General features: G+C 46.8%; 1 protein-coding gene across 3 annotated transcripts in view; it reads left to right on the forward strand.

Annotated features, from left to right (window-relative positions):
• Positions 1-24,582, forward strand: part of THADA (THADA armadillo repeat containing) — a 322,784-nt gene that overhangs the window by 296,222 nt on the left and 1,980 nt on the right. For all 3 annotated transcript variants that reach the window (XM_068965145.1, XM_068965155.1, XM_068965164.1), the window contains exon 36: positions 24,141-24,310. In XM_068965145.1, the coding sequence (XP_068821246.1) occupies positions 24,141-24,310 (170 nt within the window). The remainder of the gene's footprint in view (positions 1-24,140; positions 24,311-24,582) is intronic.

Genomic DNA, 24,582 nt, shown 5'->3' on the forward strand with positions numbered 1-24,582 from the left:
ACCAGATGCCATAATGTTAGTTTTCTGAATGTTGAGCTTTAAGCCAACTTTTTCACTCTCCTCTTTCACTTTCATCAAGAGGCTTTTTAGTTCCTCTTCACTTTCTGCCATAAGGGTTTCTGTCACTAGGCTTACTTAAATAAACTTGGATATATCTCTATACCACAAGACAATTAAAAATAATACAATAATATAGTAAATCTATATGAACTGATATACAAAGGTGTTTGTGATTTATCCTTACCTGGGAAAAGCACATAGCATAAGAGAATTTATAGAATGATCTCACTTATAAATAATAATAGTTTTATAGAAATACATAATTTTTTAATATCTAGAAGGCCATGTAGTGGTGGTTTAGTCCCTCAGTTTTGTCTGACTCTTTGCAACCCCATGGACTGTAACCCACCAGCTCTTCTGCCTATGGGATTCTCTAGGCAAAAGTACTCAGAGAAGGCAATGGCACCCCACTCCAGTACTCTTGCCTGGAAAATCCCATGGACGGAGGAGCCTGGTAGGCTGAGGTCCTTGGGGTTGCAAAGAGTCGGACATGACTGAGCAGCTTCACTTTCACTTTTCACTTTCATGTGTTGGAGAAGGAAATGGCAACCCATTCCAGTGTTCTTGCCTGGAGAATCCCAGGGACGGGGGAGCCTGATGGGCTGCCGTTTATGGGGTCACACAGAGTCGGACACGACTGAAGCGACTTAGCAGCAGCAGCAGCAGGCAAGAGTACTAGAGTGGGTTGCTATACCCTTCTCCAGGGGATCTTACCAACCCAGGGATTGAACCAGGGTCTCCTGCATTGAAGATGGATTCTTTACCAACTAAGCCACCAGGGAAGCCCTAGACGGCCATACATTATGAATTACAGTCTCTGGAGCCTCCCGGGACCTGGCAAGGAGCATGACTGCAAGAACTGGCTGGGTGTTCCATCAGAGCAAATAGGGGCCACGGTGGAGCAGAGCACGTGCTCCCTGAATGTAGTGCAACGCTGAGCAGTTTGGAGCAAAGCCCCATGAACCAATGGATCACAACTTGGGAGAGGCCACTATTTCTGTTTCGCCCGCTGTATCCTCTTCACCCAGCACTCAGTGACCCTGGAGCTTCCAGTTGAGGTCAGCTTCATTACCCCTCCCCTGGAGCCTGGTGGCCTGGGCTCAGTCATGGCCCTCGGAAAATGATCGTGATTAAAACTGAGGTTAATGTTTTTTAGCACCCTGGATTACATACTGTGTTTTATTTTGGCTCTCCGTGTTCCGCAAGCTCGCTCTCCACCTCAGAAATTTCAGAGTCTCACGGAAGCCCTGCACAGGCCAGGTTACCCACCATCCCAGTGTGCCTCTGTGTACAGCTTTTAGCCTCTCTGACTTTTGGCAGGGAGAGGGGGCCACTGACACGGTCTCAGCAGGAAATAGTTCAAGAAGGAGACGACTTAAGAATTGAAATTTTTAATTGCTGGCTACCATCCTGCCTGGCAAATTTCTGTGCTGCCTCACTCCTCATTTCAAAAAGTGACCTTCCACTTGATTTTTTCCCCCGACCCTCAGTGTACCCATTGAGTTCTGGTCCAAAGAATAGTTTGACCTCCAGTATAGGATTGCCAACTTTAGCAAATAAAAGTACAGGACACTCAGTTAAATTTGACTTTCAAATAAACCACAAATAGCTTTTTTGTGTAAGGTGCCCCGTGCAATATTTGGGACATATGTACACTGGAAAGATGTTCACTGTTTACCTAAAATTCAAATTCAACTGAACATCCTCTGTTTAATTCAATAAGTTTTCTCCCATGGACTCTTGTGGCTCCCCCATCCCAGGAGGGGGACCTGAGTGTAAAGGGTAGAGATCAGGAGGACTTGTAGGTGATAGTTACCCACAGACAGGCATTGCCCAGAGTCACTTGTCACTTCACTCCAGAACCTACTCCGCACTCTGCTTTCCCTGCCTCCTCCCTCCTCTCGCTCGCTTCCCTGCTTCTGAGCTTGGGCCTTACTTCCTGCCCCTGGGCTTTCCCCCCTTTAGTTTGTGGCTTTCCCCTACCCTCGCCTCTCCTCCTTTTCCCTCATTTTACTCTCACTGGTCCAGAACATGTAATTAAAGTTTACATATTTGAGTGTTGGTTGTACTTGCCTAAATAAGGATTTATGTTCCTTGCTGTAATTTAAATAGCAAGGGGAATTGAACTTTGTGTGTGTTTCATTTTCCTTTTATTGATAGGTGACCTTAAGTTTATTTTTAGCTATGTGAATCACTGACCTTCACCTTGAGTGGGAAGAAAGGTCTCCCATTTCCGGAATGAGCTCATCTGCATCTTCCTAAGGCATCTGCCAACAGGAAGGAGGAGAGGGGAATAGATAGAAGCCGGGGGATAAAAGGGGACCCCACTATATGGACCCATGCAGGGAAGGAAGCTCAGAAGCCTCCTGTCCTGCCCCACAGTAGACCTTTTGGGATCGGACCCAGCTGCCCAGGGCAGGGGACACCTCTCTCCTCTTTGTGATGGGTCACCTGACTCCTTCCCAGGGAGCATCAGCCGCTAACAGACTGTGAAGAGCACGCTGGGACTCATTATTAGGGTCCCCCTGGCATTCTGCTTCTGTTCTCTGCCTCTCCCAATGGGAGCTGACACTTGAAGAAAGTATCTATACTGCCCCCGAAGCTCCTTTCCCCCAGCCCCCAACACAGGTGAAGTCTGGGCAGTTCTCTGAGCTCACTTTGCATTAGACCCTCTGATTTCTAGCTGCTTCCCTGGGGGAGCTTGATTTCTGTCTTCTCCCTCATTCTCTCCCTACTTTTGTTTCTCCATTCCCATTCTTCACCCACCGACAGAGGGCTTTCCCATCTGGGAAGGACACCTTTGAAGGGCATTGTCAACTTGTGAGAGAATCGTGATCTGAGAATCAGTCACCTGTGACCTGAACTACTTGGCACTATTATCTTGGCCTCAGTTTTGTCTTCTGTAAAATGGGGGTGATCACATATCTCATAGCTGTATTAAAATAGGAAGAAAAACAAATGTCAAAAAGTGAATATTTCTGTCCTTGATCCAAATGCTAAATGATATTTCTTTAATACTGGAAAACTAGAAATTTTGTTTGTTATAGGATCCTTTTCATGCACTCAATCAGAGAGCCTTACCGCAGTATTTTGGAAGCGTCTTTTCATTCCTTCTTTCCTATAGAATCATGAATGGATGTTCTTTCCCATGTCTCTTTTCAGGCAGGGGAGAATTTTAAAAAGCATGAAAGAATAGGTCTGCCCCCCTTGACATTCTGTCTGTGTTTCACTAGAGCGCAGTTTGGCTCTTTCAGAAGTTTGACCGTTTAACAGTTTGTAACTAAGTGGAGGCAGCTACCTGAGTTTGGGGTCAACACTTGCCAAACCGCTGGAGCTATCCAAAGATTTTGGAGGCAGATCTCTCAACTTTGATGGGCATAATTAACAAAGCCTCCCCTAACTGGAAGCCTGGTCCTGAGGGAGGTCCGAGAACCTGGACTTCCCAGAGCATGGGGGAAACGGAAGATTTGAGGCCACCACATTCCGACCGAGTACTTGGACAGAGCTTGTCTGTTCCCTTGGTTACCGCTGTGCAGGGCTTCAGTCAGAGCCCACCTCACCAGGTATCCCGCTCACCTTGCAGCGCTGTTCAGTCCTTACCTTCGAAGCAGCCCCACTGCCAGGGACCAACAATGAAAGTCAGCCATACCCATGGAAATTCATGTGGGGGAGAGAAGGCAGATCAAAGCCTCTGTAACCCAAGAATTCCTCAGCAGCTCGGAGTCCCTTAATAATTATGGTTTGGAGATTTGCCAGAAAGCAATACCACTTAGCATGCTGGGTTTAGCAATGAACGTTTTCTGTGTTTGCAGTAGCCTCTGTGCAGAGCAAATAGGCACCTTGAACAAAGGGTAGGATATTTGTGTGTGTATATGAAAGAATCTGCGCTGCCTTCCCCTAGAGTTCGTCTGCACAGAAGAATGCAGCACTCCACTCTGGGCTGGTACCTGTTTTATGAGTAAAGTGGAGAAAGGCTGCACGTCCTGCCCCCATCTCCACCTCTGTGTGTTAAAAACAAAAACCTTTGTTTAACTCGGAATTTTCCAGACTTAGTGAATAAGCCAGATCTTTTTTTTTTCCTTGGGTCAGTTTTAGATTTTGGAGTTTTCTGTTTTGAGTGTCTGCTAACCTTCTAAAAAAACCAATACACATCCCAAGGGAAACTGGGGAATGATGGCCAAAGAGGGTAGGAAGCAGGGATTTAGACCAGTGGAAAGATGAAAACACAAGTCCCAAGCCCTGAGGGGGTGACAAACAGGATTGCTGGAACTGAGGTCTGGACAGCAGTCTGGTGAACCCCCTCCTTGGACCCTGTGTCATTGTTTGTCCAGTTCGTCATTTATTCGACAAACATTTGTTACTGGGGGAAACAAGAAGAATGGCTTCTTGGATGGAAGTCTGTTAGAGCTGAAGTTTTATAATTCAAGTGGAAAAGATGGGAAATATTCCAGAAATACAGAGATAGCCAAGTGTGAGGCACATTCAGGAAAGGAATAAATTAGTATACAAGCCTTCGTATTCGAGTAGGGGAGTAGGGCGGGGCAGCGGAGGATGTTTGGATGAAGCAAGACTCTTGCACATGCATAGGACAGAAAGTCTGATCCAACCTGCTCCAGCCCAGGGTGGGGCACACTGGGTCATGTAACAGAGCTCCAGGGGAGGCGGCTGGCTTCAGACGCAGCATAGTTCAGGCGCTCAGACAGTGTCCCAGGGACCTGGTTTTTCATAATTTTTCTTCTCTGCTTTTAGGTTGTTTCTGTTTCCAGATAAGCCCTCACTTCCCTTGAAGTTCTAGGATGGCTGCAGCAGCGCTAGCCTTTACATCTTCATTTATTCAAGGCCTGTGTCAGTAGTGTCTCTTCACTTTTAAATGCTTTCCTTTTATTTGGCTGTGGCATGAGGCTTGCAGGATCTTAGTCCTCCACCAGTGATCGAGCCTGCACCGCTTGCAGTGCAAGTACAGTCTTAACCACTGGACCACCAAGGAAGTCCCTAAGTGCTTTTTTAATGACTACAGTTGGGTTCCAGGCCCATCCTGGAGCTAATCTCTTACATGATGCCTTGAGTAGCTCAGACCTGGGGCAGGTGCCCATTCCTGGAACAGGAGTGGGAGGTGTCAGCCATGCCCAGACCATGTGGACTAAAGACATGGAAGGGGTGACTCTCCAGGGAAGATCAGGTACAGCTATCCAGAGAAGGTGAATGGCAGCCAGGCCACAAAACAGCACATGCCCACTGAAACCCAGAGTGCCAGGGCAAAGTATCTGGATATCATTTGCACCAGAGAACCAGTAAAAATTTTTGAGCAAGTAAGTAACATGATCGGAGCTATACATTAAAGTTAATTCAGCTACAGTTTAATAGCTGCCATGTGCTTAGCACATGGTAGGGCCTCAATAAATATATTTGGAAAGAGAGAGATAAATGGATGAATGGGGGTGGGGAGAGAGAAATGAAAGTTGGGAGCATCCATCAGAGGCCATTGTAATGGTGTGGAAGGGGGGCTAGCAAAGGAAGTTAACGAAAACCCATCAAGAAAACCAAGAAGTTCTGTCATCAGGAAACCCACATAAGGAAAAACTCAAGAGGGCGAGGTTGGTCAGCTGTGCCAATCACCATCAAAAGGTCAGGTCAAGGAGTATAAAGATTGAGGAAATGTCGTTAAGTGAGTGTTGAGAGAGAAGGTCCAGTGGTGGGAAGGTCAGAAACTAGCTTCAAGGAGTTTAAAAGTAAGTACACTGTGTAACGGGCTTCCCAGGTGGCTCAGTGGTAAAGAATCTGCCTGCAATGCAAGCAAGACCTGGGTACAATCCCTGTGTTGGGAAGATCCCCTGGAGCAGGAAATGGCAACCCACTCCAGTATTCTTGCCTGGAGAATCCTATGGACAGAAGAGCCTGGTGGGCTACATTCCATGGGGTCACAAAGAGTCAGACATGCAGGCACACACTTTGTAATATTATCTATCTTCCTTCCAAGCCAAAAACAACAACAACAAATGCTCCTTAACCTCCACTCATTCTTCACGCAGCACCTTATGCCAACCCTGTGACCTGTCTCCAGCCACAGTGCCCTTTTCTCCTCTGCATCTTTCTGTTCTCCTTCTCCCTCTCCAGGCTGTCTCTCATATAAATATTGACATTACTCCCTTGTCCGAAAACCGCATTTCCTAGACCTGGCTCTGCCTTCAAGCTAACGTTTCAAAAGAATCATTAGAGAAATTTTGAAGTTGGGGCGGACAGCAGTTTGAGCTTGTGTTGAATGTCTTCTGTAGAAGACAAGATTATCTATAAGAATGAGTGGTTAGGGAGTAGGATATAGAGACAGGGAAATGGTTGAAGCAATTTATATAGAAGTTCAGCCAGAAATCACCAAAAATAAATGAAAGAATAGCCAGGGGTGAGAGGGCAGCAAGAGGACAGCTGAGATTAAAAAGCATCAATGGGGACTTCCCTGGTGGTCCAGTGGTTAAGACTCTGAGCTTCTGCTGTTGGGGGTACAGGTTCCATTCATGGTCAGGGAACTAAGATCCTGCATGTTGCATGGCCAAAAAATGGAGCGTGAATGCACAGAGAGCCTAAAGAGCATCCTTCCTCTCTCCAGTGCAGATCAGTGGCTCCCAGTGGAACAGTAGATGGGTTTGGGAAGAGATGGTCATAGAGCACTGTTGAGCCTGGAACAAGATCAAGCTGATAAGGGAGATGGGTCAAGGAAGAGCATCCCAAACCCAGAGAGCCCAGGATATACATAGAGAGACAAGTGATGGCCTGAGAGAAGGGTGGGTCAAGATGTGGTGAGGATTAGGGTGAAAAGGGAAGAAGTCGAAGATTAAACCATTGTTCTAGGGATATCAGACAGGCCATACAGTGTAGGAGCCACAGTGGATAGACTATGGTGTTTAAATCCCACATCCTCACCCGTGCCTCTGCTTACCTCCTTCCTAAAATGGGGCTCATAAAACCTTCAAAAGATCATTGTAATGAATACACATGTGATTGATTTATATGAAACACTATACATAATGAGTGCTTCATAAATGTTAGCGATGATGATATTCTTTTAAAAGGGACCAAAAAGCGTAGAATTTAAGATCTTGAAGTCAAAACCATTCTGAGCAATGGCAAGGTCTCATGCTATCGTGGTTGTTGGGAGTTCAGTGAAATGGGAGATGGAGAGTATTGGAATTAAAAAGGATCAAGAATGGCGAAACCAAATACTGGGAGGGATATCTTTATGGATGTTGATGTCACCAGCGGAGTGGCAGTGACTCTGTGTCATTGAGAAAGGCCAGGTCTCTATTTATAAGGTTCACAAGAACAGGGAGGTGGTTAGTATGGACCTCAAAAGAAGAGAGATTGTTGAGTGAGAAGGAGGCAAGACTTGTCTAGAAGTGACAGAAGGCGTGAGCTGATCTGTCCACATCAGAGACAGGAAATGAAGAGCCTCTTCTGGAAAGTTAGGAGGATGGCAACTTGTGCCAGGAGGAGAAAGAAGCAAGGGAAGGGTGAGAAATGTGGAGAATTTGCTCACAGTAGAGCAGGTTTTGATTGAGAAGAGCTTCAAAAGGGCTTTTAAGGAAAATCATTCCCCAAGTCCGGGGGCATGTCTGAATCAGGCATGAGGGTGGGGGAGGAAGTGGAAAGGAGGTTCTGGCCGAAATTCCTGGGAAAGCCTGGAGAAGGAGGCTCAGTTCCTCGCCTTGACTGTGAGATGTGTGACCTTAGACAAGGTGGCTCAGGACTGCGTGCCGGGCCCCAGAGCCAGACCCCACTCCCTGATGGCCCATCCACATCCCCGGGGGGGCAGTCCCCAGTTCTGCAGGCATTTCCCAGCACAGTGCTGCTGGGCCCTCTGACAGAGAGAGGGACCGAGAGAGCTGGGATTGGGGGGCTTCTGTCTTTAGAGAGAGGACAAGTGGCTTTTAAAGAGAAGGAAACAGGACACCAGCAAGCTTCGTGGCTGTGTTCTCTTCCAAGAGCCCTGCTCTGTAATGTAATTGTATTCAGACATTTTTTTTACATGACATCAGAGAATAGCCTCCCTTAAAAGCTTTCATGAAAAAGCATGACTATAAAACAGACTCAGGCAATGAAATGGAAGCCAGACGAATGGGTCTGTGTAATTCGGGTAAAGAGACTTCTCCTTACAGCTTTGTGACCTGATCTCTGCTCTGTGCATAAAACTATTTCACGGGCTCCACTTACATACAAGTCTTACCTGGCAGGTGCTTCTAGATGTGAAATGTCTTGCTTTATTACCAAACATGATGAGGTGTAGGAAAACAAGGCCTCCCTCCTCAGTGGCCACTGAGACCACCCTCCTGGGCTTGCTTGCAGCCTTTCTAGTCCTCTAAGCCCTAAATCTCTGTCCCTGTGTGAGCCAGTAGCCTCAGCGGGGAGGGAGAGCTGGCCTCTCTTCCCTCTTTGCCCTTTTAATCCCTGTGTACACCCTCATCTATCCGTCTACACCTCATGTCCTGGGGAGCAGTACTCACTGGAGAGCCCCATTCTCACCTATCCCTTTTATTTAAAGCCACAGAGGTATGGAAGTCAATTGCCCACTATCCTCTGTCCTTGGCACACCCTCTGGCTCCATCCCCAAAGAGTCGTTGCTGTTTTGGATTTTTTTTTAATTTAATTAAAGTGAAGTTCACATAACATACAATTAACCATTTTAAAGTATACTGTTCAGTGGCATTGAGTAATTCACAATATTGTGCAACTGTCTCCACCCTCTGGTTTCAGAACATTGTCATCACTCCCCCCAAAAAATCCCATATCCATTAAGCAGTCACTCCCTGTCATAACCTCCCCCCCCACCAGCTCCTCGTAACCACTAATCTGCTTCCTGTGTCTATGAATTTTCCTATGCTGGATATTTCGTATAAATGGAATCATAAATGACCTTTTATGCCTGCCCTTTTCTCTAGGCATAATGTTCACTGGGGGCTTCCCTGGTGGCTCAGACGATAAAGAATCTGCCTGCAGTGCAGGAGACCTGGGTTTGATCCCTGGGTTGGGAAGATCCCAAATTTTTAATCTGAATTATACCAATATTCCCTGAATATTCATTGGACGGACTGATGCTGAAGCTGAAGCTCCAGTACTTTAGCCACCTGGTGCAAAGAGCCAACTCATTGCAAAAAACCCTGATGCTGGGAATGATTGAGGGCAAGAGGAAAAGGGGGTGACAGAGAATGAGATGGTTGGATGGCATCACTGACTCAATGGACATGAGTTTGAGCAAACTCAGGGAGATAGTAAAGGACAGGGAAGCCTGGCTTGCTGCAGTTCATGGGTCACAAAGAGTCAGACAAGACTTAGCGACTGAACAGCAACAATACCAACATTAATAAATTTTCATCAAGAAATTATTTTCCAGTGTAACTCCATCAAGCCAGTTTAATACCTTGACCAATTTCCTGTATAGAGCAGTTAAAATCTTCTAGTGTTCTCCCTTATTTTCTTAAGTATCAACTCTTTTACCTATATATTTGGCAATGAAGGTTTGCCTTTTCAGTCAAAAATTTTAGTAAGAGTTTTACCATACCTGGTTTTGTTTGTTTCCACCAAGTCACATTTTCCCCCATAGTTGTTATTATCATTGTTTGCCGTTTTCAGCATCACTAACAAAATTACTTCTTTGGTCGGTTATGATGAATTTTATCTTGTGCTATTTAGCCATTATCAGTTTAGTTTTATGTTGATTGTTGTTACCAGTAACATTCATAGCAAGACCAAAACATCCTCAAGGTCAAAAACAACCAGCTTCTTCCCAGAGTACCTCCTCCTCTTAATCCCTCCTCCCACCCTCCCCATGGAAGAGCTGATACTGAAGGCAAAGGAGCTGTTCTAAGCAGTGGCCTCTAGAGTCTCAAAACCCTTAAGACCCACACGCTCTTCCTAGCAGCTCATTTAAATCCATCCTGCCGACAGTTTGATCTTTTCTGCTTTTTAGTTGCTCGAAACCCAGAGCGTGAAGTCTCTTGAATGATCATCACTTCCTTGGCTTGTTCTTAAAAAGAGAGGTTATCTGTGGCCTCTCCCTTCCCTTCCCTCCCCCTCCCCCTCCCCAGGCTTCTCCAGCCTCAGCCTCACCTCCCCTAGCCCAGGGTCTTGGTGGCAGGCAGTTCCGATGCCTTTGGGAGCTGGACAGTACTTCCGGGGAGGGTGCTGGGGAATGATGGTCACAGATAGGAAAGGCCTTGGATGACCTGGGAGTAAACTCAATTTCAAGACACAAAATCCCCAGGAACTTTTAAATCATAGGCACTTATATTTTGAGCAGTGTTTATAAATCTTAAAATCACTTTGTGAGTTTAGGAGTCATTTATTCGTTGTTTTGTAAAGAATCCTCCTGCAATGCAGGAGACCTGGGTTTGATCCCTGGGTCGGGAAGATGCCCTGCAGAAGGGAATGGCAGCCCACTCCAGTATTCTTGCCTGGAGAATTCCATGGACAGAGGGGCCTGTTGGGCTATAGTCCATGGGGTCACAAAGAGTCAGACACAACTGAATAAGTCTTTCACTTTTCACTTCTGCTCATTGTATTACCAAGGACTCTCTTTGTTCTGTTTAGAACCATAAGAGCCTGGGAATGAGGAGTGGACATCTAAAGAGGAGCTTTCTGGATTTGGGAGAAGGCAGGAGGTTATAGTGGGAAGGTTCTCAGGAGAGAAGAATGACCATCCTGGATGTTTCTTTTTCTTCTTTTTTTTAAATGTAGCTATTTGTTTGTTTAACCGCACTGGGTCTCAGTTGTGGGATCTTTGATCTTCGTCATGGCATGTGGGATCTAGTTCCCTAGGATCAAACCCAGGCCCTCTGCAATAGGAGCTCAGAGTCTTAGCCTCTAGACCATGAGGGAAGTTCCACCATCCTGGATGTTTCTGGTTTCAAATTTATAGTCATTAGATACACATCCAGACCATCCTTATCCTCCACCTTCCGTGTGCCACCAGTGTTTTAGGGGAGCTGGGCAGTCCCCCATCTGAGGGCCAGAGAAGCCTCACAAAGACCTCAGAAGGAGCTAGTCAGTCCTGAGCACTCAGGCTGAGAAGAAATTCCCTGTAAGAGAAAGAAATTCCAACAGTGAAATAAAGCAGAGAAAGCTAGAGTGACTTCAGGGAAAGGGAAATTGCAAGGTCCAAGCTGGTGAGTGAGACATGTGGAAGGTACCTGCAGAGCCACGGAACTCTGCCCAGGCAGAGGAAGAGGAGGCTGGTGGAAGAAGGGATCTTAGGTTGCCCAACCTCTCCCCACCCCCCAAAAGGACTTCCCAATCTCTAGACACCCTCTTTGTACCCCTGCTTCCATCGAAGTCTCTCCTGCCTGCCCTTACTGGCTCCCTAGGCAGGGAGATGGGTGTCAGATTGCCCCTTCTGGGAGGAGAGCTTTGGGGTGAGTGACAGTGCAGAGAGGATAAAACACACAAGGTGCTCAGTTTCCACGAAGAGGTAGGGGTGATTGCCCACTTTGGGAGGCTCAGCAGAGTGAAACCAACAAGGAGCAGGCCAAGTGCCGGGGATGCTAGAGAGGACCTGGTTCTCCTGAGGCCCAGAGACTGACTTAGCACATGTCACAGGAGGGGCCTGCCATGATTTGTCCTCGCTGGATGGAGGAATGCCAGGTATGGGCCCAGTGCCATCATGCAGAGCCTCTCTGGTCTGGATCCAACTCAGTCCTCTCCCTGGGGCCCTGTCACCCACCAGGGCCCCAGGGAAACGCCTTGGTTACCCTGCTCTGGAAGAGCCACGGACAAAGCCCGTGTTCGGCTTACTCTTCCTGCTGACCTTGGGAGGGCACCACAAGAAACAGGACTGAGTATCACACACAGAACTGCAGTCCCTGGAAAGGAGATGCAGTGGGGGCCGCTCCCCTCTCCTCAAGATGCAAGCCTCTAGGAGGGCCGGGTCTTGCCCATAGCACTGCTGCCTGAGGGTGATATTTGTTTGAATCCATGTCTTATTCTTTGGTGTGGTTAGAAGTGAACAAATGCAAGTGTTTTTATAAGCTTTGAGCCAAGGACACTGTTAACCAGCTGTAATTTATCAACCCCTTGTTGGTAAAGTGTAGCCCTACTGAATAAGTGCACACTTTTAGGAAATGCTTATTTGTTTTCATTCATGTTGACTATATCCATTTTTTAAATCAGGGTGAGGAGAGGAAAATACATATGTATGGGCTTCCCAGGTGGTGCTAGTGGTAAAGAACCCGCCTGCCAATGCAGGAGACTTAAGAGATACATGTTTGATCCCTGGGTCAGGAAGATCCCCTGGAGGAGGGCATGGCAACCCACTCCAGTATTCTTGCCTGGAGAATCCCCAAGGATAGAGGAGCCTGGTGGGCTAAGTCCATAGGGTCACAAAGAGTTGGACAAGACTGAAACTACTTAGCACGCAGGCATACATACATATATATATTTACCCAGTGATTTGAGGTGGACCCACATTTTCTAAATTGTCGTTTTTTTAACTTTAAAACTAAAGGTTTTTAAATATATGTTTTTGTTTTTGTTTTTTTAATGGAAGCAAAAATTTGCTGCAGTATCTCTAGTTTCACGATAGGTCACCAGGAAATGTGTGTATCAGGCACGTGACTGTATCCATGGGGATCTCCATCTTTGGGAACTGGGTCCGTAGGAACTTTTGGGAACCCAGGCCCTCTGTTCCATATGAAAATAGCTGGAAAATTAAGAAAAAGCAAATTACTAATATTTGAAAGATTTTTTTTCCCCCGAACTATATTTAGAACTTCAAACGATGGTATTTTTATCCTTTCCCTTCAGAACTGGAAAATGTTTCCACTTCCAGACAGAAAGGGCTCTGTAGCAGACTGTTCATCTCACGTGACTGAGTTCCATGTGCTGCCCCACCTCTGCCCAGAGAGCTGGGAGTGGAGGGTGCGCCTAGGGATTGCCTTCCAGAAAAGGGAGATGAGGAAATGAGGTCTTCCTTGTCTCCCCCAAATAGAGAGGCTGCTGCTTCCTGATGAGCACTGAGAGTTCCATCCCTCCCTCCCTCCATTTACTTGCAGAGACTTCACGGAAGGGACTCCACAGTTGTGCAGGGTTGTGGGGAAGGTTAAAGCAGGGTTTCTCAGCCTCAGCACAGTTGACATTTCAGAGAGGGGGCTGTCCTGGGCATTATGGGATGTTTAGCAGCATTCTTGGCCTCTACCCAGCACATGCCAATAGGATCACCTCCTTTGAATTGGGACAACCAGAAATGAGTTGGGTCCCAAGGGCCAAGAAGGCCTGGCTAAGTCAGGATGAGGAACATCTGTCAGACAGGGAATGATGAGGAAACAAAGCCATGAGAGGTGGAGGGAGAGGGGTGTGGGGCTGATGTGAGGAGAGGCCTTTGATCGTGGGTCTCATCTATAAGACAAGGGGCTGGCGGGAGGCCTGCTGCCCTCGTGGGTACCCTAGTGTCAGCATCGCAAGCCCACATGCCTGCAGGGGTGAGGTGGGAGGCGGTATGGTGGTCCCAGACAGGGCACACAGATGCCTCCTGTAGTGCGTGTCCGCTTCTCTGCTCCAGGCATCATATTAAGCTGCAGACCTAGAGATACTAAGTTCCGATTTTCTGAACTTTCAAAAGATGCTGGACACTTGGATTTTTATGAAAAATCTCCCTGGTTTTTAAAAAACTTTATGAGCTGTTCCAAACCTGTGTGAAGACCCAATAGTCCATCTGCACCCCTGCTGGGTACTTCTGCTGGGTCCCTTGGGGCCTGGGAACCCCTGAGCTGTGTGCCTTTGGTTGGGTTCTGCCTCCACGTGTCCTGTCTTTTAAACAGTGGTTTTCAGGGTCAAAAGAAAAAGACATAGGAGGAGGGAGAGGGGTCTACCTGGGCCAGCTGAAGTCTGAGTTCCTGGCCAGACTTAGTACCATGGGCCGGTTGGCAGTGAGGGGAGGGGCTGGCTGTCATCCAGGGCACGACGTCCAGCAGTGGATGCGTGGGCAGTGGTCTCAGTGACTGCTGGGGCTGCCCTTGGGAGCACCGACCGACACATGGGCTTCTTCTTCTTTGATGAAATTTTCAAAATATTCAGATAAAGAACAGAGACTAATACCACAGATACCATGTTCCCCGACCCAGATTTCCTGCTTGGTTCATCAGAGCCACCGGAGGGGCCAACCTAACTCTGTTCCTTAGGACAGAACCTTCCTCTGGGTCATTGGTCTGAGGTTGGGGGCATGTGGGAGCTCTGTTATGTGTAAAGTCTGAGATGATGACCTCTGATGGTTTAAGAAGTTCTCTCACTGACTGAGGTGCCTAGAAGTCCCACCTCTGAGCCCTGGCTACTGGAGAGCGGAGAACCTGGGCTCTAGGGGTCAAGGGTCAGCTGAGGCAGGGGCCAGCTGAGGCTCCTGGAGCCCCTGCAAGAGTTGAACATCAGAGTCAGCAGCTGAGCCAGGCTTTGGTCCCATGGTTGTTTCTCGTGACTAGTTACAATACTGGCTCTTGACCTCCTGAGGGGATGTGAAGAAATCCATGGAGAAGACTAGAAATGAGGAAGTTGGTCTGCAAACAGCCTGATGAAGCCTTAAAATATTTTCACTCAGAAAAAAGAAAGCACAGTTGTACTCACTCAGCTCTGCCCATCCCCCTCCCCCACCACCAAACCTGCCCTAGACTGTCTGCCCCTCCATCTTCACCTCCAGCCCCCCCAAACCTGCCTCCTCAACAGGCCGCTCTAGTCTCCCTACTCCTCCTCTTCATCCCAGCGGTGCTTGTCCTCTGACCCTCATCTGCGCAAGTTTCTCTTCTCTGAAGCCACCCCTTCTCCCACCCCGCACTCTTTCTTTTGTCCCTTTTCTGTCCTTTCATGGCGGCTAGTAATGGTATAATCAGTCCGCGTCGTGCACCATCTTGGACTATTTCCTGACACTTCATATGTGTCAGCTTGCCTCTGACTAAACTGTTTGCTCTCTGAGAGAAGGGCCTGGAATTTTGCTCATATTTCTCACAGCTTCCCCCCTCCCTTCCCCATTCCCCCAACAAAACCCCTATCTGGTGATCAACAAGTATTTGTGGGGAGATAAAAGCTTGAATTGATGGGTAAATGGATGGTGAGGGGAATTGGGTGGATGGCAGGGTTGAGAGGTTTTCCACAAATGCCTGACAGATTTCTCTAGAGCTGGGGGGAGGGAGAATCCAACTCCTCAACATTTGTTCAGCATTTCCTGGGCTGACTTGACCTCTCTTGGAAAGGACTGGGAAGGAGGCTTGACCAAGGGCCTTAGTCTCAAAGGCATCTCCCTCATAATACTTTATGATCAGACCGTAGGTTTCTTTTTTTTTTTAATATTTTATTTATTAAGTATTTATTTATTTGACTGAACTGGGTCTTAGTTGTGGCATGTGGGATCTAGTTCCCTGACCAGGAATCGAACCCCAGGTCCTCTGCATTGGGAGCTCAGGGTCTTGGCCACTGGACCACGAGGGAAGTCCTGGTAGGTTTCTAATCCATGGTCTGAATTGGTTTTCATGGTTGGCAACACAGAAAAAAATCCATGTCAGCATTTTCATTTTAATCAGTACAGTTGAAAATTACCCCAAACCTGCCTAGAAATGAAAGACCATTTGTCTTAGTTGGGACATTGACTAAGCTACGACTTTGAATGATCCAGCATGCTGGGTGAAGCCTGGGTCTTCAGCTTCCAGCCCCAAGGTGGGCCTCTTCATGGAGGTGGGGAAGAAGACGGCAGGGGAGCAAGTCACATGGCTTCTGATCCCCAGGTGGCTGCCTTGGCAGGAGACCTTGACATGGCCAGGGCAGTAGTGAGAGGGGGTCTGTGCGGCAGCAGCCCTGCAGCCTCTTGTCCCCTGTCCTCCCTTGCTATCCAGTTGAGTTATCCATTCTTGAGCATGGAAAGCGTAGGATTAACCAGTTCTAAATGCCCATTTGTTGGGCTTCTGACTCGCTTCCCAATGACTGAGTGTTAATCCAGTCTGCCTTGCATGGGCCCCCCCAGACACGTGTGTACCAGCACCCCTTCCCCACCTGAAGCACTCCCTAAGCCAGTGCAGGGAGTCTTGGAGGTGATTTATTCCCTCACGCTGACCTCTCCCCTTGGCTCCTGCGGCTCTTGGCATCCAGACCACTCCATAGATTCCTCACGGTTGCCTGAGTGTTTACCTGACCTTCCCATCTAGACCACCAGCTTCCTGAGGACAGGACAGGACGCGTCAGTCTCTTGCTTTGCTTTCTACAGTACTTAGCATATCACTGGCTCAAAGCAGACCATTAGCTCCTATTTCCTGATTGTCTGGTGAAGAGTCCCAGGCAGAGTCCCAGCTCCTCTAGGAATCCTTCTTGAGCCTTCTTTCCACCTTCTGACCGACCATTCACCTCTGCAGAGCCCTCCAGCACCTGAGAACTAGGCCCTACAAGCATGTATGAGGCTCTAGACGTTTGTCCAGTCCCCTCAGTAGACTGGCCCTTTCCAGTCAGACTCTGTGGTCAGGCTTCCTCCGAGCAACTGGAACCAACTTGAGCACATAGCAGATTTTTTTTTTTTTTAACATCCTAGTCTTACTGAGATATAGCATACATATACCATACAAGTCACCCATTTAAAGAGTACAAGGCAGTGTTTTTTAACATACTCATGGAATAATGCAATCATCAGCACAATTTTAACATATTTTCATCACTCCAAAGAAAAATACCACAACCTACCCTTATTAGGTTCCTCCATATTAGTTGACTGTGGCTACTGTAACAAATGACCACAAACCTGGTGGTTTAAAACAACACTGATTTATTGTCTCACAGTTCTGGAGACCAGAAGTCAGAAAATAAGGTGTCAGCTGGGCCACACTCCTTCTGCGGGTGCTAGGGAGGAATCCAGTCCTTGCCTCTTCCAGTTTCTGGAGGCTGTCAGCATTTCCTTGCTAGGATCACTTTAGCCTCTGCCTGTGTTTGTATCACCTTCTCCTTTCTCTGTGTGTATTACGTGTATGTCAGTCACTTAGTTGTGTCTAACTCTTTGCAACCCCATGGACTGTAGCCCACCCGGCTTCTCTGTCCATGGAATTCTCCAGGCAAGAATACTGGAAAGGGTTGCCATTCCTTCTTCAGGGGATCTTCCTGACCCAGGGATTGAACCCAGGTCTCCTGCATTGCAGGCAGATTCTTTACCATCTGAGCCACCAGGGAAGCCCTTCTTTCTATGTGTGTCTACTGTCAAATCACCCTCCCCCTTATTAGGACAATGGTGATGATATCTAGGGGCCACCCATACAGGATCATACAGGAATATCTCCTCATCTAAGTATCATCAACCAGATCACATCTATAGAGAATGTTTTTATAAGTAAATTAACATTCACAAGGTCCAGGGACTTTATATAGGTATCTTTGGGGAGGCCATTTTTCAGCCTTCCACACTCTCCATGCACCCCCCCCCCCATAAAATACATCATATAGCAAAAGATATGTCAAATTTAAGTGTACATGTGTACAAATTTTAGTATATTCATAAGGTTGTACAACCATCAACACTATCTGATTCCAGAACATTTGCATCAGCTTAAAAAGAAACACTATATCCATCAGCAGCCATTCCTCATTCTCCCTATTCTCCAACCCCTGGCAACCGCTACTACTTTTCTGTCTGTATGATTTGCCTGTTATGAACATCTTATATGAGTGGGATTATATAATATGTGATCTTCTGTGCCTGACTTCTTCACTTAGCATAATGTTTTCCAGGTTCATCTGCATTATAGCACATATCGGTACTGCATTCCTTTTTATAGCTGAATCGTATTCCATTGTTTGGATGTACCACATTTATTTATCCCTTCATTGGTTCATGAACATTTTAGTTTCCACTTATTTGCTTTTATGAATAATGGTCTTATGAACATTCATGTCCATGTTTCTGTGTGGACATATGTTTTTAGGTATATGTGTATGTCTAAGAGCTGGAGAGACTTTCAGACAGTTTTCCAAAGTGGCTGGCACCATTTTACATTCCTACTAGCAATTTATGAAAGTTTTCATTTTTTCACATCTTTTACCAGAACTTGGTATATGTCTTCTTGATTAAAGTTACACTAGTAAGTATGAAGTGGTTTCTCGTGGTTTTGATTTGTATTTCCCTGATAACTAATGATGCTAAGCATCTCTGCATGTGCTTATTGATCATCTGTATATCTTTTCTAGGGAAATGTCTGTTCAGACCCTTGGCACATGTTTTAACTGGATTATTTGTCTTTTTATGATTGGGTTTTAAGAGCTTCCCTGATAGCTCAGTTGGTAAGGAATCCACCAGCAATGCAGGAGACCCCGGTTCAGTTCCTGGGTCGGGAAGATCTGTTGGAGTAAGAATAGGCTACCCACTCCAGTATTCTTGGACTTCCCTTGTGGCTCAGCTGGTAAAGAATCCGCCTGCAGTGTGGGAGACCTAGGTCCAATCCCTGGGTTGGGAAGATCCCCTGGAGAAGGTAAAAGCTACCCACTCTAGTATTCTGGCCTGTACAGTCCATGGGGTCACAAACAGTCAGACACAACTGAGCGACTTTCACTTTCACTTTTCCTTTTCACTTTCACTTTATGTATTTTAGATACAGACCCCTTGTATGTTCTTTAGTTCTGTGAATTTTCTTTTCACTTTCTTAATAGTGTCCTTTGAAGTATAAAAGTTTTCAATTTTGATGAAGTCTAATTTTTCTTTTGTTGCTGGTGCTTTTGATGTCATGTTTAAAAAGCCATTTCCTACTCGTATATTTCTCTGAGTTTTGTAGTTTCGCTTGTTAGCTTTAGTTTTGATGTATTTTGAGTTAGTTTCCATGTATGCTGTGAGGTAGGGGCATGGTTTCATTCGCATGTGAATATTCAGTTGTCTTTGCTCCCTTGGTTTAAAAGACTGTTCCTCCCCTAGCCAGTTATTTTGAAACCCTTGTCAAAAATCAATTGGCTGTAATTGTGAGAACTTATTTCTGGACGCTCAATTCTATTCCATTTGATCTATATTATGTCTATCCTTATGCCAGTTTCGAGATCAGGAAGTGTGGGTCCTCCAGTTCTGTTGTATGTTTCCAGATTGTTTTGGCTATTCCGACACACAGCAGATTTCTCCGACACGCTTGTTGCTTGGTCACTTGCTTTCTTGCTTCCTTGAGAGACGCCTGTTGAGAGCCTGGCTGGTCTGCAGGGTTAGGTTGAAAATCCCTTTCCCTACCCTTCAGCCTCCCCTTCAGAAGGCATTCAGCCAGTAGAGACTGGGCTGCTCTGGCTGAGCTGTCTTAGTCCAGGGTAAGGTAATAAGAGAAGGAACTTGGCAAGGTGCATCTGGCCCCTCAAGCAGGAGGTCTAAGTCCATCTAATCCTCCCCTCACCCCTATCCCAGCTCCCCTTCCTCGTCTCTCCTCACCTGGCGGGGTCGGTGTTTGGATGGTTATAATTCTAGTAGATTCACTTCCAGACAACACACCAGCTCTCCTCTAAAGCTTCAGTCATTCCTGGCACTTTCTAAGCATGATGCCCAGATACATGGTGAAGGACAGGGGACATCGGTCCTCAGGTGGGGCAGGTGCAACAGTCTGGCCTTCCTGGTGGCATCTCTGATCACTTCCGAGTGGTCTTCATGGACCCATTGGGAGTGTTGCACGAGCTGCAGGCACTGGTTTTGCTGGTGGATGAAACTATGTTCTTCCCTATAGAGCTTTCAGCCCTTGCCTTAAGGAGACAAAAAGAAGAGTCGGGGCAGGGAGGGATAAGTGGTGAATCAGAGGGAAGATTTTTCTGGAAGGTTTCAAGAGAAGCTGACCTGATGCTGATGCCACAGTATAGAGGACTTACAGCTTTGACCCTTTCTTCAAAATATGACCCTGAGGTGGGAGCTCTTTTTAATGCATGAAAAGTGAAAGTCTCAGTCATGTCTGACTCTTTGCAATCCTATGGACTATGCAGTCCATGGAATTCTCTAGGCCAGAATACTGGAGTAGGTAGCCTTTCCCTTCCCCATGGGATCTTCCCAACCCAGGGATTGAGCCCAGGTCTCCCACATTGCAGGTGGATTCTTTACCAACTGAGCTATCAGGGAAGCCCCACTTTTAATGCATAAAAATAATAAAACTGAGTCTGACTTCCTCATCTCCATGGGGTACTGGGAGTGTTTCTCCAAGGCTTCCCTGCAGGATGGGTGTGGCCTGTGACTGAACGATACTTATTAGCTCAGTGCCACCACTGCTAACTGTGAAGTTCTGGACCCGTTACCCAACCTCTGTGAGCACACCTTCCTCATTTATTAAATAAGGATGCCTCCCTTCTGGTGGTGGGAGAAGCAAGGGTTCAAATAAAAGGAAAGTCTCTGTTATTATCAACTTATTGCTTGCTTTCTTTGTGGCTGTCCCTGTGTTAGTATTCAAACCAAATCAAGTGGGGTAAACAAAGTTTCATAATCTCCAGAGTCATAAACTGGAATGTTCTGAGCATCTGCTGTGTGTTTCATTGTATGCTAGTCTGCATGTATATTTTCAGTCTTTGGGGCTTGAAAGATGCCAATTAATGGTGTTCTCTTCCTCTTACAGACTCTAAAGTAGTTGAGAACTACACGGGGGAGTCAGCAGAGATAAAAAATAGAGATTGTATCACAGGCAAAGCCTAGACCAACACATGGCTCAAACCTGCAGCCAAAAATGCACCTTCACACCTCCCCTCAACCTTTTCTGTTTCCCAGTTTGAAGCCTGATGCCACGCTGCAGAGCCTAAGGGGCAGGTGTCCTGGGGGATTGATTTCGGGCTCTGAAGATGGCAACATTGGTCCTTGGGCTGCTTCTGTGAGCCCAGGCTCCACTTCATGGGCCCTGTGTAGTGCTGGCCCTGATGGAGGGTCATCAGCTCTGTTACTCTTACCATGAAGAACTACATCTCAGGAATGCTGGTACTAGTTCTCCAAATCTGCACTCTGCATACACCATTGCTGTCAATTCCAGTTTCTTTATAGCCACTTAAAGCTCTCTGACTGTATGCAAGTGAGATAACCTAACTGTGCCTGGATTTCTCATCCGTGAATTAGGAAAGGTAACACCCAACCCAGAGGATGTTGAAGGACTGGAGAGAAAGGGCCTGGTTAGGGGACTGGCACTTAACAGGTCCCCAGAGGCTGGCTCAACATGCTAGGGAACTCGGCTTTCTATTCCAGACTCTGAGGCTTCTCCCTGTGTGTTGAGCAAGTCTCTTTGGGGGCCAAATGGTCAAGGACAAGGTCTGTGGGCTGCAGTGAAGATGTGGATTTGAGAAAGATGAGGTTTCAGTAGAAGTGGGTCATTGAAAAACAAGCATTCGTGTATGGATGGGTCTGCAGAAATGTATTGTCTATGTGGCAAGATTTCAGTCCCACGTTTCAGGCCTGCTCTAGGTTGGTGGTGGAAGGCACAGGGTTGTTAACGGAAGTGTCAATGCCCTGAGCCCCCCTTCAAATCCATATTTAGGACTGTCTAAAAATCCTAAAAGATGATGCTGTGAAAGTGCTGCACTCAATATGCCAGCAAACTTGGAAAACTCAGCAGTGGCCACAGGACTGGAAAAGGTCAGTTTTCATTCCAGCCTCAAAGAAAGGCAATGCCAAAGAATGCTCAAACTACTGCACAATTGCACTCATCTCACACACTAGCAAAGTAATGCTCAAAATTCTCCAAGCCAGGCTTCAACAGTACATGAACCGTGAACTTCCAGGTGTTCAAGCTGGATTTAGAAAAGGCAGAGGAACCAGAGATCAAATTTCCAACATCCGTTGGATTATCAAAAAAGCGAGAGTTCCAAAAAAACATCTACTGCTTTATTGACTATGCCAAAACCTTTGACTGTGTGGATCACAACACACTGTGGAAAATTCTGAAAGAGATGGGAATATCTGACCTGCCCTCTGAGAAATCTGTATGCAGGTCAGGAAGCAACAGTTAGAACTGGACATGGAACAACAGACTGGTTCCAAATCAGGAAAGGAGTACATCAAGGCTGTATATTGTCACCCTGCTTATTTAACTTCTATGCAGAGTACATCATGAGAAATACTGGGCTGGATGAAGCACAAGCTGGAATCAAGACTGCCGGGAGAAATATCAATAACCTCATATATGCAGATGACACCACCCTTATGGCAGAAATTGACGAAGAACTAAAGAGCCTCTTGATGAAAGTGAAAGAGGAGAGTGAAAAAGTTGGCTTAAAACTCAACATTCTGAAAACGAAGATCATGGGATCCGGTCCCATCACTTCATGGGAAATAGATGGGGAAACAATGGAAACAGTGACAGACTTTATTTTGGGGGGCTCCAAAATCACTGCAGATGGTAACTGCAGCCATGAAGTTAAAAGATGCTCCTTGGAAGAAAAGTTATGACCAAGTTAGACAGCATATTAAAAAGCAGAGACATTACTTTGCCAAACAAAGGTCCATCTAGTCAAAGCTATGGTTTTTCCAGTAGTCATGTATGGATGTGAGAGTTGGACTATAAAGAAAGCTGAGCACCGAAGAATTGATGCTTTTGAACTGTGGTGTTGGAGAAGACTCTTGAGAGTCCCTTGGACTGGAAGGAGATCCAACCAGTCCATCTGGAAATCAGTCCTGAATATTCATTGGAAGAACTGATGCTGAAGCTGAAACTCCAACACTTTGGCCACCCGATGCGAAGAGCTGACTCATTTGAAAAGACCCTGATGCTGGAAAAGATTGAAAGCAGGAGGAGAAGGGGACCACAGAGGATGAGATGGTTGGATGATACCACCGGCTCAATAGACATGAGTTTGAGTAGGCTCTGGAAGTTGGTGATGGACAGGGAAGCCTGGCGTGCTGTGGTCCATGGGATCGCAGATAGTCAGACACAACTGAGCAACTGACTGAACTGAACTGAAGGCAAAATGGTGAAGTAAGCAATGGTTTCCCCAAGTCACCCACTTCCTTTTTCTGTGCTCCATTCTACTCTTTCAGCGCCCTTCCCATAGTCAGCTAAGAAGATGAGTGTCTGAAAAGTGAATTCAGTCTAACGCAGAGGGCAGTGGACTGTGAGCTAATTCCAGCCCCCCACCTGCCATTGGGGAGCTTCCCAGGTGGCTCAGTAGTAAAGAATCTGCCTGCCAAGTGGGAGACACGGGTTCAAGCCCTGGGTTAGAAAGATCCCCTGGAAAAGGAAATGGCAACCCACTCCAATATTATGTCTGGGACATCCCATGGACAGAGGTGCCTGGTGGGCTACAGTCTATAGGGTTGCAAAGAGTCTGAAATGACTTAGCAAAACAACTTGTCATTGTACAGCCTGTGAACTGCGAATGGCTTTTACATTTTTTTAATGGTTGGAAAAAAAAAAGAATATTATTTGTTGATACCTAAAAATCACATGAAAGTCCAGTTTTATTGGAATATAAAGATTTATTGGAACCTAGTAGCCACAACCGTTTGTTTACATATTGTCTATGGCTGCTTTCCGCAGAGTTAATTGTGACAGAGAGCATAAGACTTGCAAATTTGGGACGTCCCTGGTGGTCCAGTGGCTAAGACTGCCAGTGCAGGAGGCCCAGGTTCTATCCCTGGCCAGGGAACTAGATCCCACATACCACCACTAAGACCTGGTGCAGCCAAACAAATAAATATTAAAAAGACTCCCAAAATCTAAAAGATTTACCTTCTGGCTCTTTAAGAAAAAGTTTGCTGATGCCCTGCTCAGAGATGTTAGAGATTTAATGTGTCGTGCTCAGTGGGATTTGCTTTAGAGGAAGGGGCAAAGTGACAGAGGTCAGGCACTGTCAGCAGGCCTGCAGAGGAAATGCTAGGTGGGATGCTTTCCTGATATCCTTCCAGTTGGGTTGAGGGGAGAGAAACGTCTTGTCCTGTAGATGGGGCAGCTTCTATCCCCACTGGGATAGGGGGCAAGGATAGGGGTTTAGGCCTGTGATTCATTCTAGTGTATAGACAGCAAATAACCCTTAGCGAGCCTCTCCCACCAGCTTCCCTGCCAGGCGGTAGCAGTGATTTAACCTGCGACTTTCACTGCCTCAGAATCCTGCACAGACTCCCGGTTGGCCCTCGGCAGCACACTCACGGCTCACCTCTCTCGTCTTTGCAGAATTTGCCTTCTGTCAGGTGGATGCCTCCAGCGCACTGGACCTGGCTCTGGCTGTGCTGTGTGACCTGCTCCAGCAGTGGGACCAGCTGACCCCCGGACTCCCAGTCCTGCTGGGATGGCTGTTGGGAGAGGGTGAGGGCCTCATGGCCTGTGAGGAGAGCGCACATCAGGTAATCCCTGGGGTCTCAGGCAGCGGAGGTGTGTGAGAGTGTCCTACCTACGCCCACTGGAGGCAGCACCTAACAGGCTTTCGTCAGCTTGATATGGCTTGAAAGTGTGCTTCCTGATGCTCAGATACACAGTAGTAACCGATTAACAAAATCTCCACGTGACCCCAGCCTGCTGGGCACTGCTCGGGCAGCTCTCCTGCTGATTTAGGGGTTCCAGTGGTAAGCCTTCCCATCAGTGTGGGGGAGGGGAGTTCGAAAGAGGTCCCTTGGAA

The sequence above is a fragment of the Capricornis sumatraensis genome, chromosome 1 (genome assembly GCF_032405125.1).
Source record: "Capricornis sumatraensis isolate serow.1 chromosome 1, serow.2, whole genome shotgun sequence".
Lineage (NCBI taxonomy): Eukaryota > Metazoa > Chordata > Mammalia > Artiodactyla > Bovidae > Capricornis > Capricornis sumatraensis.